This window comes from Martes martes, assembly GCF_963455335.1.
Source record: "Martes martes genome assembly, chromosome: 15".
Taxonomy (NCBI): Eukaryota; Metazoa; Chordata; class Mammalia; order Carnivora; family Mustelidae; genus Martes; species Martes martes.
Genome location: NC_137903.1, coordinates 51253912 through 51268387, shown reverse-complemented (window position 1 = coordinate 51268387; position 14476 = coordinate 51253912). Strand labels below are relative to the sequence as shown.

The following is a 14476-nucleotide window of genomic DNA, read 5'->3' as shown; positions in this document are numbered from 1 at the left end:
GGGAGAGAACAGGCTGCTAGCTGTCTGGGGCCGGGGCCCAGAAGGACAGCCTTTGGAGTTCTTCCCCCGACGCACCCGTATCCTAAGACATTCATCACACCGCAGCTAATTATTTCTTTAACCTCTGTCTTCTGCACTAGACTGTGAAGTTCATGGGACAGAAATTAAGTCTGCTTTGTTTAACTCTGGATCCTGGCACTTGACACCCAGCCTGGTCCACAGGGGATGCTCCTGAGGTCAGCCACCCTTTGCGGAGTCCCTACTGTGTGCCAATTTCTGGGCCAGGCCTGGGACGTAGCCCTGGGTCAGCCGGAAGCTTTGACGTCATTAACCTCTTTCTTTTCTCTATTTCCCTCGTGCCCACCCCTCCCCGCCCTCCCGCCCCTCTCCCCCTTATCTCTCGCCCGCTTCTTCCCGCGCAGAGCAATGTTCTGGGATGGTGCCGGAGATGCGTGGACCGAGCCCAGGCCGCAGGCTGCCGGAGCCCGCCCCCTGCCCCGCTGCAGGCGGGAGCCCTGAGCCCTGGGCCGCGGGCCGCCGCCGCCACGTCCTGGCCCTGCCCGAGGAGGAGGCATGGCGGCCCCAGCAGTGCGCCCTGCTGGAGGCCGACGCCTCGGACGAGGTGGGCATGCTGCCGGCCTCCCCGCGCGCCGTCGCCGCGGGCTTCGACAACTTCTTCCCGGTGCAGGAGGGCGAGGGCCCGGGCTGGGATGGCGGGGCGGCCCTGGAGGCCGGCTCCAGCCCCTTCCTCCCGGTGAGCCCGGAGGTGATGAAACGGCGGCGCGGGGGCCTCATCGAGCAGCGCGACATCATCAAGGCCCACGAGGCCCACAAGATGCAGAGCACCCCGCAGGCCCGGCGCAAGGAGTGGGAGTGAGTACGGGGAAGTCGGGCCGGGGACACACGGTGGGGGAGCGGGGAGCAGCCCAGTGCAGCCCCCGGGAGGATGGGGTGGGTGTGGGAAAGGGTCGCCCCGGAAGTCAGGTGCCTTTGTCGCTGCCGCTGGTGCTAAAGAGGGATCTGACCCATCAAGTGAGGTCCCAGCGCTCAGCCAGGATCTAACCAGCTGTAGGCTGCGTGCAACCTTAGCGAGGGCAACAGCTGTCACCTGGGGCCATCGGGCTTGCGCTCCAAAACGTGCCTAGTTTGCTAAGATCTGGAGAAAGAACAGGGGTCTGTTTCACACTCTGAGCTTCCCTGAAAAGAGGAGCTCTATAAACGATGGAGAAGTCACCAAAACATGAATCATCAATCTCATTTTTCTTCTGGAATTGTGGCTAAACCAGTCTTTCTAATGTCATCCTTGGGTGAATGATTACATTTTGGGGCAAGTGGTCGAAGAGATTGTTGCCCCCGTGACTTTAACTCTGATCTTTTTGGGTAGAGCAAAAGCATTTATGATCTGTCTTAGATTGCCTTTAACCTAGTTCGTGCCTCTCGAGAACCTGGGCTTTCTTCCAAGGAGCCTGACGTTCAAGGCAGAGTGTGTTTCATCGGATTCTCCTTCGCCGCTCCAGGCTTACTCCCCACCTAGAGGCTTTGTTCTGTCTTGTGGATACCAGTGAACATCCTGCACGTTTGCACGTCTTGTGGTCTCTATGTCTTCCTTAGGGTGTTGAGTTGTTAAATGTTCTCAGGTACAAAAAGACGAGCAATAGATGTGTTTTGATGGTGGTGGTCGTGGTAGAACTTACTTATCTGGTTTCAGTGGACATTTTGGGTGGTACAAAGAGGGGTAAATTAGCTGATCTCTGGAGGTTTTCTCTTATGGATGTCAAAACGTTTCCTGGTTCATCATTCATTCATTTGGTGGGTCCTGATGTGTGCCGGGCTCCTGGGATTCAGAGCGAAGTCAGGCGTCCAGCACTTGACCTCCTCTCCTGATGGTCACCTTCAAGTGTGTTAGTCTTTAAAACCCTACATGGCTTTAAGAGCCAGGCGACGTCCTAAGCCAAGGCCCCTTATTAACTTACGTTAACCCTCACCATTACTGTATGGTAGGTACAGTTATTATCCATATTTAACCAGTGCTAAATAACTTTAAATAACACTCAGATAACCAGGGTTTAATATGGCACAGAGACACAGAGAAGTCACCCCAATAATAACTGTGTTGTTACTGTGATTTGATGATTTGAACCCTGGCAGTCTGGTTCTAGAATCCATGCTTTGAACCATAACAGTGCAGTGCCTTTCTTTCCAACTCCCACAGGACTCACCTTCTATCTCAACCACCAATTGAGACACCACGACAAGAGCACTGGCTTGGAGGTTGAGAGATTTGGGTCTAATTCCCGGGGTGACTTAACCACTTAACTTAAGTGGTATGATGTTGGGTAAGTCACCCCATGGCCTCTAGACTTGAACAGGAGAAAGTAGGTGACCATGTGAATATCATGCAGCTCTCATAGTTGGTTTTTTTCTTTGTATTCAGGAGTAGTGTATTTCTCTGCACCTCTGTCTTGTTTCCCCGAAAAATTTCTGAACAACTCGAGGGCGGAGACTATCTCACACATTTTCCATGTCACCCAGTGCCTGTCCTATGGCTTAACTCAAGGATTCCTGTCATACTAGCTTCACCATGGCTTGTGAAGGATGAGTAATTCTTCTATATTTCTCTAAGTTAAACTTTTGCCAGCTGGGGGATATAAAGGTCTTGTAGCAGCTACCTATTTCGAGTCATGGGAGACCGCGCTTTCACCTGGGAAGAGCCATGAGGAGGTGAAACAGAGCAGACACACCAGTGGCTTGGGGGTGTGTCAGCCTTCCTGAGGGGGGGAACTGAGAAGGAGGGGCCAGGGAGGTAATGAGGAAAGCCAGAGAGTGGGGCGCCTGGGTGGCTCAGTCAGTTAAGCGTCTGCCTTCTGCTCACGTCATGATCCTGGCGTCCTGGGATCGAGCCCCACGTCTGGCTCCCTGCTCAGCGGGAAGCCTGCTTTTTCCCTCTGCCCCTGCCTCCACCCGTACTCTCTGTCTGTCTCTCAAATAAATAAATAAAATCTTTTTTTTTTTAAGATTTTATTTATTTATTTGACAGACAGAGATCACAAGTAGGCAGAGAGGCAGGCAGAGAGAGAGGAGGAAGCAGGCTCCCCGCAGAGCTGAGAGCCCGATGTGGGACTCGATCCCAGGACCCTGAGATCATGACCTGAGCCAAAGGCAGAGGCTTAACCCACTGAGCCACCCAGGTGCCCCCCCCCTTTTTTTTTTATAAAAAGGAAAGCCAGAGAGTAAAGGGACAAAGAAGAGAGATGTTTGTTCAGAAAGAAGGAGTCATCGTCTGTGTAGGAGGTTGCTGAGAGGTCAAATAAAAGGAGGGAGGAGAAGGGATCCCTGGTTTCAGCAATATGGAGGTACCTTCATGGGAGCAGTTTCAGTAGGGTGAGGGGGCTGGGGCCCGTTGGAATGGGTTGAAAAGAAAAATGGGAGATGATAGAGACAGTGATGTTGCCCCACTTTCTGCCTCTTGGCACTCACAGCCTCATCTCTGCAGCCCGTCTGGAGGTGTCCCTGGTTACTACCATCATGCCTTTTTCCTTTACAATCCGAAATCCATCCTCATACGGCTCTACGTGCCTTAATCTGACCCACTTCCTACTCTTTGCCAGCTCCCCGAACCCTAGTATTGTACCGTCTGGAACTCACGTTCCATCATGAGAAAAACTCTCTACCTTCTGTCACCTTCTCTGGATATGCCCATCACCTCCTTGTTCTGACTGGTACCTGCCTCTCCCCCAGGAACATGGCTCGATCGGCAGCTGCCTCACGTGGGGGCTGCTGTCCCTCCCACACGCCCTCACACTCTTGAGCCTGGGAGCTGGGAATACGTGTCTCCTTGCCCCTCGTGATTGCTTTCAGACCATGATTCCTCATCCTGTCCTAAAATGCCATCTTTGGAGCTCATGTCCTCGTGCGGTAGCACCCTTACTCCTTCTTGTAGCCATCTACAGACTCCCAGGCCACTCCTCTTCTTTCCAGAAAGATTTTAGTTGTTGGTTTATTGCCTGTTTCCCATCTCCCTCTTGCCGTCAGTCTTTGGTGATTTCCATATCCACTTAATGACCTTTCCTGGACCCAGGCCTCTTGGATCCATAACCTCTTCTCCCTGACGGCCTTGCCTCCATGTTGGCTGCTGAGACCTCACTTCCGTGGCTTTCCCAGACCTCGTAACTGCACTGCTCTAACCTCACTTCTGTGGCTTTCCCAGACCTCGTAACTGCACTGCTCTAACCTCACTTCTGTGGCTTTCCCAGACCTCGTAACTGCACTGCTCTAACCTCACTTAGCATCTTAGTCTCTGACCACTGCCCCTTCTCGGTGCAGTCCACTCCCTCTAGCGCTCCGTTCCCAAGATTCCGTAACCTCGCTGACTTCCACAAGACGTCAATCGTGTTACTGCTTTTCTATTTTTTTTATTTTTTATAAATTTTTTTTTAATTTATTTATTTGTTAGAGAGAGAGAGCGAGCGAGCACAGGCAGTCAGAGTGGTAGGCAGAGGCAGAGGGAGAAGCAGGCTCCCCGCCGAGCAAGGAGCCCGATGTGGGACTCGATCCCAGGACGCTGGGATCATGACCTGAGCCGAAGGCAGCCGCCCAACCAACTGAGCCACCCAGGCGTCCCGTGTTACTGCTTTTCTGCTCCTCTCCTCCCTCATGTCCTTACTTCTCATTTTATCCAATTAGATTCCACTGTGAGCATCAAAAATACTTTACAGAGCAAAATGGTGATGTCACTCTTGAGATCTCCTACTACCCTCTCAACCCTTCCTCCTGCCAGCTTCTCAGATAGAGCCCGTCGTCAGCCAGGGGCGAGAATGCTGGATGCCTCCCAAGCTGGCTCCCGGCTGCTTCGTGCTCTGTCATCCTTGTTTCCACCCTCAACTTCCTTTCCCCTCTGTTGCCCCATTACACTGGTCCGGCGGGATCCCAGCCCTGCTTAAACCTCACTTGCCACCGGTTTTCCCCTCGCACTTGCACAGCAGAACACCATACAGCTACAATGCGTACTTGTCTCACTGTAAATTCGTGACCCGCTCCTTCAAGTTGGCCCTTGGTCTTGCCCAGGAATCCCACTAGTTTCCACCTTTCTATTCACCGTCATGCTCTTTTAGAGATTACTTCACATATTTCCCCTTAGTTCTCAAACCCCGACGTCTCCTGCCACCCTGTTCCTAGCTCATCGCTGCAACCTCCTTCCTACTTCACTGGGAAAAGAGCAGAAGTCACAGAAGGTTGCAGGAGCTCCAAGCACTCCATTAACCACCCGCTGTTCCTGGACCCCTGTTCTAGGCCTTTCTTCTGGTTTCTGTGACCAACTACTCATCATGGTCCATGTGGAGGTCTAGATGTAGAACATATGAGCCCTTTTGTCTACATTCTCTGTCTCCGGTTCCTTCTGGAAACCAGTGGAATCAGGCCTGTGTGCCAGTCAAGCTCCCGCCAGCCTCCGTGCTGCTGTGTCTACTGGGTGGTCCTCTGTGGCCATCTCCCTTGACCTGCTGGACGCAGCCGTACCACTTGTCCACTGTCCTTCAGTTTTGCTTAGAACTCTTTTCGCACCTGGCCTTTATGACTCTCAGTTTTCTTCCTGCCTTGCCAGACTTCTCTTCACCTCTTTTGCTTGTTTCCTCTTCCTTTTTCCAGTGCCCCAATCCTGGGAGGCCCAGGGCTCTATCCTCCACCATCTTGTACCAACACTTACTTCCTGATGACCTCACCCAGTCCTGAACCTTTAGTGACCATCAGGGACTGGTGATGCCCAAATTTGCTCCTCTAGCCAAGACCTCTTCCCTGGGTTTTAGATGCCACCTGCTTCACCAGCACCTTCCTGTACACATTCGTAAGTGCCCCAGGCAAGATCTGTCCAAGAGCAAAGTGCCAGTTTTCCTCCAAGTCTGCTTCTGTGGGCTTCTCTTGCTCCATAAGTGGAGTCTACATGCGTCCTTTCTGTTGCTGGGGCCAGAAGCATTGGAGTCAGCTGATTCCTCTCCCCCTGACACCCAACGCTTGCCAATCCCCTTCAGTTTTCCCTTGAAATGTGTCACATCACATTGGATCACTTCTGCCACTATCTCCCTGGTCCGAGTCACCTATGATTTTTATTTTTAATAAACACTTAAGTGATAGACACTTATATGGCACGTACTAGATACCCAGCACTATTCTTTCTCCTCCCTAAAGATTTATTTATTTATTTCCGAGAAAGAGAGAGAGAGTGAGCGAGCACATGCGCCGGAGGTGGGGGGCAGGGGCAGAAGGCGAGGGAGGGAGACTCTTAAGCTGACTCTGCACGGACCGTGGAGCCTGACATGGGGCTCCATCTCACGACCTTGAGCCAAAACCAAGAGTCAGATGCTCAACCTACCGCCCATGCAGGCACTCCTCCCCAGCTCTATTCTTAATACTTTAATTCCTTTAATCCTTATAACAACTGAATGAGACCAGTACTGTTACCCCTGTATTTGCAGTTGAGGCACAGAGAGTTTGAGTAACTTGTCCGAGAGGGTCGCGGCAGCCACTCTCAACTAACGGCCTCCCTGCTAGAGTCTTTCCCCCACCAAAGCTAAGGATTCTTCTTTACCATTTTCTTCTTGATTTACAAGGGACTTGGAGAGTTTGGACATGGAGTTTCCATCAAGGAATCTTCAGAAATGTATCACATCAGTCCTCTGCTCCAACCCTTCTAGGGGTTCCTCATGTCCCCCGGAACAAAGTCCTTACTTGCATGGTCTTTAAGGCCCTACGTGATCTCCCTCCTCCACCATTTGGACCTCTTCCCCAGCCCCCCAGACAAGCACAGGCATTGTTGGCAAGATCCCTTAATCTCTTCTGCACTCGTTCTTCTCCACTTGCGCTGGTCCCACACCATTCCTTGAATGTGCTCAGATCATTCCCACCTCAGGACACCTGGCTTTTGCTGTTCCCTCCACCTGGAATGCTCTTTCCCCACAGACGTGCTCCCATTCACTTCATTTAGGTCTCTGCTCAGAGAGACCTTTCTGATCACCCTTTGTGGTGTAGCATTCCCCGTTGTCACTCTCTTTCTCTTTTTGTTTTGCCTTTTTTTTTTTTTTAAACCATAGCCCTTCCTGTTGTTTTACACACACTCAGGCATATAAAGACACACACACACACACACACACACACCCACACTATAGAGATATACAGATATCTATATATCTGTACAGATGTACAGATCTACATAGATATCTACTAGATGTTTCTATCTATGTCCAGGTACGCATATAGATACACAGATATATAGAAATCTGTCTCCTTCCACTGAAGTGTAAGCTTCTTGAAAGGAGGGAATTTGTCTCATCTTGAGAGTGTACCACAATGCCTTGGATGTAGTCAGCTCACAGCAAGTATTAGTTGAATGAATGAGGAAGTAAATGCACTTTCCAGGGAAAGAGGTGGCTGAGCTCCTGGGTTAGCTGTGTGGTTCGGCAGGTTGCTGACTGCCCAAGGCCCTCCAGTTGTGCAATCAGCAAAGCGGTGGGGAGTCTGTTCTCTGTCCTCCTCCTGCTCAGGACCCTGTGTCTGCTCAGTGCACCTTGGAGAGACGGCGCCTGCTCCTTTCTATCCCCAGCCTTCTGGCTTCTCCTGACTGACGTTCCATACACAGGATCCTCCTGACACGGAGACAAGGGCAAACCTGGTCCTTCCTCAAGAATGGGTTTGCTGCTGTAGGAAGTCAGGAAGGTTCTCTGCCAGCGGCCCTGGCTTCCGGCTCCTCCCTCAGCTGCAGCCCCTCGCAAGACCCCGTCCTCCACCCACACAGCTGACAGCCTACGGCACACACACCAGCTTTATGAACCTGCCTTCTTGGCACTGACTCAGGATTCTAGTGATGCACGAAGCAGGCTGGCAGCCAGCCTGGGAGGTTTCCAGAATTTTTTGCCTTTGGCTGGGTGAACCAAGTGTGGTAGGGGAAGGACTTGAGAGGGTAGGAGGAGGCCTTGAGTAAAGGGGCTTTGTTTTCCTATGGACAGAGTATAGGTGATTTAGATGAAACAGAATGTCTTGTGCAGAATTCTGTTTTCCAAAGAAGCTACTCAAAGGTTTCCGCAGGCCATTGTGGAAGGGCTATGAGGACCTCCCTCTTGGGGAACACAAACTATTCCTCGTGGACTGAGTTTTGCCACATTACAAAGGCATGACACCATGTTTGACTCATACTTTCACAGAATTGCCTCCAGCTTACCCAATGTTTTCATGTATACTGTCTCGTCTGACCCTCATAAGGACCCTGTGGACTAGTTATTATTAGTATTATTTTTTCTTGAGAGAGAGAGAGAGAGAGAGAGAGAGTTGGGGGTGGGGCAGAGGGAGAGAGAGAATCTTAAGCAGACTCCACGCTCAGTGTGGCGTCCCACAAGGGGCTTGATCTCATGACCTGAGCCAAAATCCAGAGTCAGACGCTTCACCAGCGGAGCCCCCCACGCACCCGTGGACTAGCTATTATTATTCCTAATTTACAGAGGAGAAAAATGAGCCCAAAAGTCAGAGGTGGTCCTAGGTCAAAAACCCCTTGTTTTTATAATGGCTGTTACCATTTATTGAGCACTGGCTATGTGCTAGGTGCTTTGCATGTATTATTTGTTCTAATGAAAATCACAGGTACCAGTATAAAGAGTAGAAATATTTCATATGGGACTATTATTGCATATGGATTTGGAAGAAAGGAAATTATGTATAACTTTAAAGTCTGCGTAGGTTGGTACAACATACTCTCAAAAGAAGGAAGGAGTATTTCCATAATCATAGTACTTATCACACTACATTCTAATTGCCTGTTTACATGTCCATGTCCCGCACTCGACTGGATAGCACAGAAGTCTGTCTGCTTACCATGGGTCTCCATGCCTTGGCGCAGTGTCCAGCAGACAAGAGACACTTAATAGATATTTGCAAAAAAAAAAAAAAATCAAAAAACAAAAAACAGTAACTCATGATTTTATACCCCAGAAAGCTCAGTCTTGCCCAATGTCACACAGCTGGCGAGGATTCACCCTGGGCTCTCTGGCTTCAGTGCCTGCCTTGTTCCACTGAGGCCTCCTGCCCGTATGAGCATCACCTGCGGTCATTGCACCAGGGTAGACAAGAGACAGGACCCCAGTCATGCTACTGAGGGTTGATGCTTGCCTTGCCGCTTGTACACTATGGAGCGTGGGGCAGGCTGTAACTTCTCTGCATTTTTAGAGTGAAGACGAGTAGTAATACTCACTGCGCACGTCTGTTGTGAACTTGGAGTGTGTTTGCTAGATCACACGTGCTGGTGTGGGTCCTGAAAATGTTGGCGAGCCTCAGGGCTACTCCTGGAGTCTACTCACCTACACGGTCTCCCTGGGTAACCTCGGCCAGACCCACAGATCTGCAGATGATCCCCAAATATAGATTTCCTAAGAACCCTTGACTCTTGTAGCCAAATGGGAGGCTGGCATCTCCACATCGTGGTCTAACCAGCATCTAAAATTTAACATGGCCAAAGCGAAACTCTTGATCCTCTCCTGACCCAACCCAGCCCCCCATCTCAGTAGGCAGCACGACATCGGCCCCTTTCCTCAAGCCAGAGGCTTCTGTTGTCCTTTATTACTCTCTTTCCCTTTTCTTTTGCTTCCGATCAGTTGGCAAGCTTTGTCAACACGTCTCCCAAACATGTTCCAAGTCTGAACACTTTCCTGGTGCTACCAACCTCTTCCAAGCCGTTGTCACTTGGCCTCCTAATTTCCATGCCCTCCTAATTGGCCTCTCCCCTTATGTCTTTGTTTTTCTGTATTCAGGAATGTGGCTGTTCATAGAACAGACAGGGGCACTTAAAAAAGATGTAAACCAAATCATGCTTCTGTGATGTAGCTTCCCTTTGTACTCAGAGTAAAATCTGAGCCCCTATCTCTGTTTGTAAAGCCTTGTAGCACCTGGTTGTCGGTGGCTTGTGACCTCATCCCTATAACTCGCTCCCTTCCTCCCTACGGTCCTGCCCGCTTTCAGGCCAGGTCGATGCCTGCTCTGTTTCTTCCTTGTCCGTCTGCCTGAAACGTTCTTTCTGTAAGATCGGTCCGTTAGTCGTCGCCACAGAGTCTAAAACAGACATCTGGTAAGTCTGGCTCCCATCGCTCTGGGCTGCTGACTGCCTCCCCCCAACAAGAGGGGAAGGGACACGCTGCCTGGTCCAGTCTGTAGCCTCAGTGCTGGGAGCCGTGCCTGACATCTAGGCTCTCAGTGACTGGCTGTCAGTGAATGAATGAATGAATGCCGAGGGGTAGCTGGTGTGGTCATGATTCTGACTTGCTCACTTAGCCTCTGACAACACTCAGACCTTGCCGGGTCTCGTCTGGGGAGCTGGGGACACCGGGAACTCTGCATCTAAACCAGGTCAGTCCCTGCTGTGTGGAGCCTCCTGGGCTGAGAAAACCCAGGCTGGTAAGGTTGCGGGTTGTTGGGGCACTGTCTTCCTTCACGCCTCCGATCACCCCCGACCCGTGTGTTACCCAGCCTGGCAAAACATTCCGCCTTTCTGAACCTCAGTATTCAACCTCATTTTCCTCCTCTGCTGGCTTGTGGACGAGGACGGTCACCTTTCTGACTTGTGATGAGCACCTGGGGTACTTAGCCCAGGGTTTGCTTGTTTTCCTCCCTTGCGTCCGGTTCCTCACCTGCAGGAACACACTGCTTGCTATCTACGGCCGGGCGTCCGAGGGTCGCTCACGCCTGCTGGTGCCGAGGCTGCAGCCAGGGCTGCGGACAGCTGTGGACACCAGTGGACCCCTCGGGCGATGAGATGAGGATATGCACGGTGCCTGACACGTGGCCCAGTCAGGGCATAGCAGTCGCTATTGGTATTATTGGTATTATTATTATTATTCCCAATACTGTCATCATTGTCTAGTCCAGCCGCCTCATTGACAGCTGAGGGAACGAGGACCCCCAGGCCCCAGTGACGGCTAGAGCTGCACACGAGCCATTCTGACAGCAGGGTCAGGGGCTGCCATGAGTGACAGGTTCCGAGGAGCCGACCCTACAAGCCCCACCCTCTCCTCCCCTGTGTCCCCCCAAGGAACCAGGAGGGCAGTAACTCACAGTTTCATCAGCTTCCGTGCCACACCCACAGCACAAACCAGTTCCCCTGGGAAACAAATGTCCCAACCTTGAAGCTTTCCCCTTGGGTTTGAAAAGCAAGTGGCCAGTTTTTCTCCGAGCTCCCGAAAGGCAGCTAACCCCATGCAGATCTCAGGGGACTGAGTGGGGCCATCATCCCGCATGTTGCCACTTGCTGGTAAAAGCAGGCAGCATTTGGTTTACTGGAATGCTAGTGTCTATAGAAATGTCATTGCCAGAAAGGCATGCGGGCAGAGTTTGCTCAGTTTAACAGAAATGCCCTGTTGACTGATCTGGTGTTTTAAGACAATTTAGATTTGTATGCGCTTAGGAGGGGCAGGAATTCTTGAGGTCACCGCTGTCCCCACCATTCCCCACTGCCTTAGACCGGGCTAGTTCACCTATCAGCCGTGGTCATCCAGGCCCCGAGGGCGCCTGACTTTGCAGCCTTGCTCAATCTCACCCCAGCGCTCAGAGATGAGGCATTCTAGACTGGTCGGGTTGTAGTATGACAGACTCGTCGACACCAGAACATATGCCAACGGAATACAGAAATTGCGAGATTTCAACACACTGAGCTCTCCCTAGCCAGCAACACGTTTGAAAACCACAAGCCAAGGAGGGACCTAAGTGTGTGCCCTGCCTGTCTGGAATTCTGAGCAGGACAGGGAGCCCCGGAGAATCCAGAGAGCTGGGCTTCTCCTGGGAATTGACACGATTTGGGTGTCTCCGTAGAGATATAAGATGGGCCCTTTGGGGAAACGTCAACATACAGCCTTGAATTTTTTTTTTTTTTTGGTCTGTCCTCCAGAGATTTGAAAATAAGTGTCTCTTTCTAGGTCCCGTCTCTAGTCACTCTCTTTTCCCTACATTTTTCCTCCTGCAGTTCTCTCAGCGCTTCCTCTAGAGAACAGGCTGTGGGGATATGCAGTGGTGAGCCCGAGCAGTGGGGCTCCTGTGCGGGTGCCCAGCCCCTCCCTCCGTGCCTGGTGATGCTCACCTCTCGAGGGGAACGAAGGTGTAGCTTCTCTGCTCCTTTGCCAAAGCACTGGACGCCCTAAGAGAAAGCAGAATCCTTTTACCTCCTCCACAGTGTGGGGCCAGGGGCTCAGGCTTATTGGGGCGAAGGTTCCTCTGCTGTCCTGGCTCTTCCCTTCTAGGCCAAGCCAGGAAGGAGGCGGCGAGGGAGAAGAGTGTGACTCTGTAGCTCCAGGTCCTGATGGGCCCCCCAGGGTCCATCTGATGCCTGTGCTTCCCTGTCCAGCCCCATCATAGTCTTGTTCCTATTTTGGGGGGTGGGGGTACCGGCGAGCCAGTCTCCCCCTGCTACCCCAAACTCGGCCACCGCCTCTCTGCCGGCCTGGGCTCTGCCTGAATGTCTTCAAAAGGAGACTCTTCAACCTACTGCACTACCTAGATCTGAGCAGATGATTCTGCCCCAGGCCTGAGTCTCCCTTTTGAAGAAAATGGGAAGCACAACGCCCTCTAGTGCCAGCTGCACGATTTGTCACACTCGCTCTTTCTTGAGATACTTTTCCCTGTTTTATGATGCCCTCGAGTGGTCACTTCTGTGTACTGCAGCCACAGTCTCTTACTTGGAAGAGTCCCAGAATGCTGTGCAGCTGGCAGGGGCTGGGGCTGGGGCTGCCTAGGGGTCACCCATCCCGTCGGAGGGAAGGACACTGAAACTTGAAAGCAGAAGGGCCTCGAAGAGCACGGTGAGAGCCCTGTGGATTCCAGTTTCCGTCCAGAGCTACCGTCTCCCTCACCAGCCTGCACAGCCTTTCCCTCCAAGCAGAGCTCATCTGAATGCATAGCTGCAGATGAGTCAAGGGTGTTTTTCTCCTGGATGTGACGGGGTGGGATGAAGACGCTTGTAGAGAAGGAAATACTGGGTGCTGAAGAGTCGAAGTGTGAGTCTAAGCGCGAGCACGCGCACGGGCACACGCACGCACACGATACTACAGTGATCCAGGCCCCGAGATAAACAAGACCTTTAGAAACGTCATCTCACCTAATTTCACATTTATTTAATGTTCAGGTGAGAAAGCAGAGGCCCACAGAACGAAGTGCGTCGCCCTCGGCCGAGCTGCGGGTCTGTGTGACCTTTAGATGCTGCTGTTTTCAGTGGTGGCACCTGCTCTCTGTAGGAGAGCATAGCCTGCTCCTGCCCCTCGGCCCCCTCTTCCTCCTCCGCTCTGCTCTTGGCCCCTCTCTCAGCTTCCTCTTTTGCTCTCCAAAACCCAGAGTGGAGGAGGAATGGTAAACGCAGGGTCAGAGTCCTTTGGTGCCTCTCTTCCATCCCTCCACCTCTTACCTGGGAACCTCCGTGCAGACTTGAGCAGTGCGCATATCCCACTACCTCACTGTGCCGCTGTCCGAGCGGAGCCCCGTTACCTACTTATATCAGGGATGGGAAATCCACATCCCTTCCCAAATCTATGAAGAAAACAGGGAGGAGTCAGGTAAATTCTCCTTGTGTTCTTAGAGTGGAAAAGTAATATACAGAAAGGCTTCCTTGGGGACCACGCTCTTCCGGGCAGGGCAGTGCTGGCCTGACAGCCCTGGTTTGGGGACACCAGCTTCTAGTTGGTCTTCATCCCCCTCCCCTGGCATCTTAACCCTTCCCCAGCTGCCATCCGTTGTGGTTATTCTCCTCATTTCTGTGCTTCAGCTGGGTAAAATCTGTCCTCTCTTTCTTTCTGGCATGGGAGTGGAGTCGGCGTACACACATGGGTCTGCATGTGGCATTTATGGTGTTTCAAAAACTAATGCTATATCATAGCCATCTTCCTCGGCAGTTTCTAGAAAGACGTCCATGCTGTCTCTGCAATGCTGCACAGCATTCCCTATCATGGGAGTCTCTGATCACTCGGGAATTAGGAGCAGGTCGGTGGAGGAGGCTTTCCCACGCTGCGCCCGTGCCCCTTGAGGACGGATGCTTCTCCCCCACGGCCCTCCTCCCGTCTCAGCCTCAAATTGAAATGTGAACTTTTGCAGTCTGTGTTCTCTCTCTGGCCCCGCTGGAGAGGCCCCATGAATTAATCATAGGCCAGCAGGAAACAGAGAGATGAAGTCATTAATAGTCAGTGTGCCCAACATCTCGCGGTTGCTAATTAGCACGCCTACAGCTTTGGTTTTATCCAGAGCCAGAGCAATACTTCGGGGAGGCTCGTGGCTCAGCTCTTGGCATCTGGCACAGAGGGGGGACCCTGGAACCTTCCTGGGTTGGGTGGGGTGACCTTGCAAGAGGCTTGCTGAATTCGGAAGTTCCTTCAGGGAATCCTGTGTGCCTCCTAGTGGGGAAGGAGACAGGCCTGGGGGAGTGGGGTAGTGTCCAGGTGGTGCTGGCTGGTGTGGGCTGTTCACGGGGCCC

The 14476-nt window shown here is 52.0% G+C and overlaps 1 protein-coding gene across 1 annotated transcript in view; it reads left to right on the top strand.

Moving 5' to 3' along the window:
- Nucleotides 1–436: 436 nt before the first annotated feature.
- Nucleotides 437–14476, top strand: part of CACNA1E (calcium voltage-gated channel subunit alpha1 E) — a gene marked incomplete at both ends in the record, with an annotated part of 378613 nt that continues 364573 nt past the window's right edge. Inside the window, one exon of the mRNA XM_080824813.1 lies at nucleotides 437–873. Coding sequence (XP_080680939.1) covers nucleotides 437–873 — 437 coding nt within the window. The remainder of the gene's footprint in view (nucleotides 874–14476) is intronic.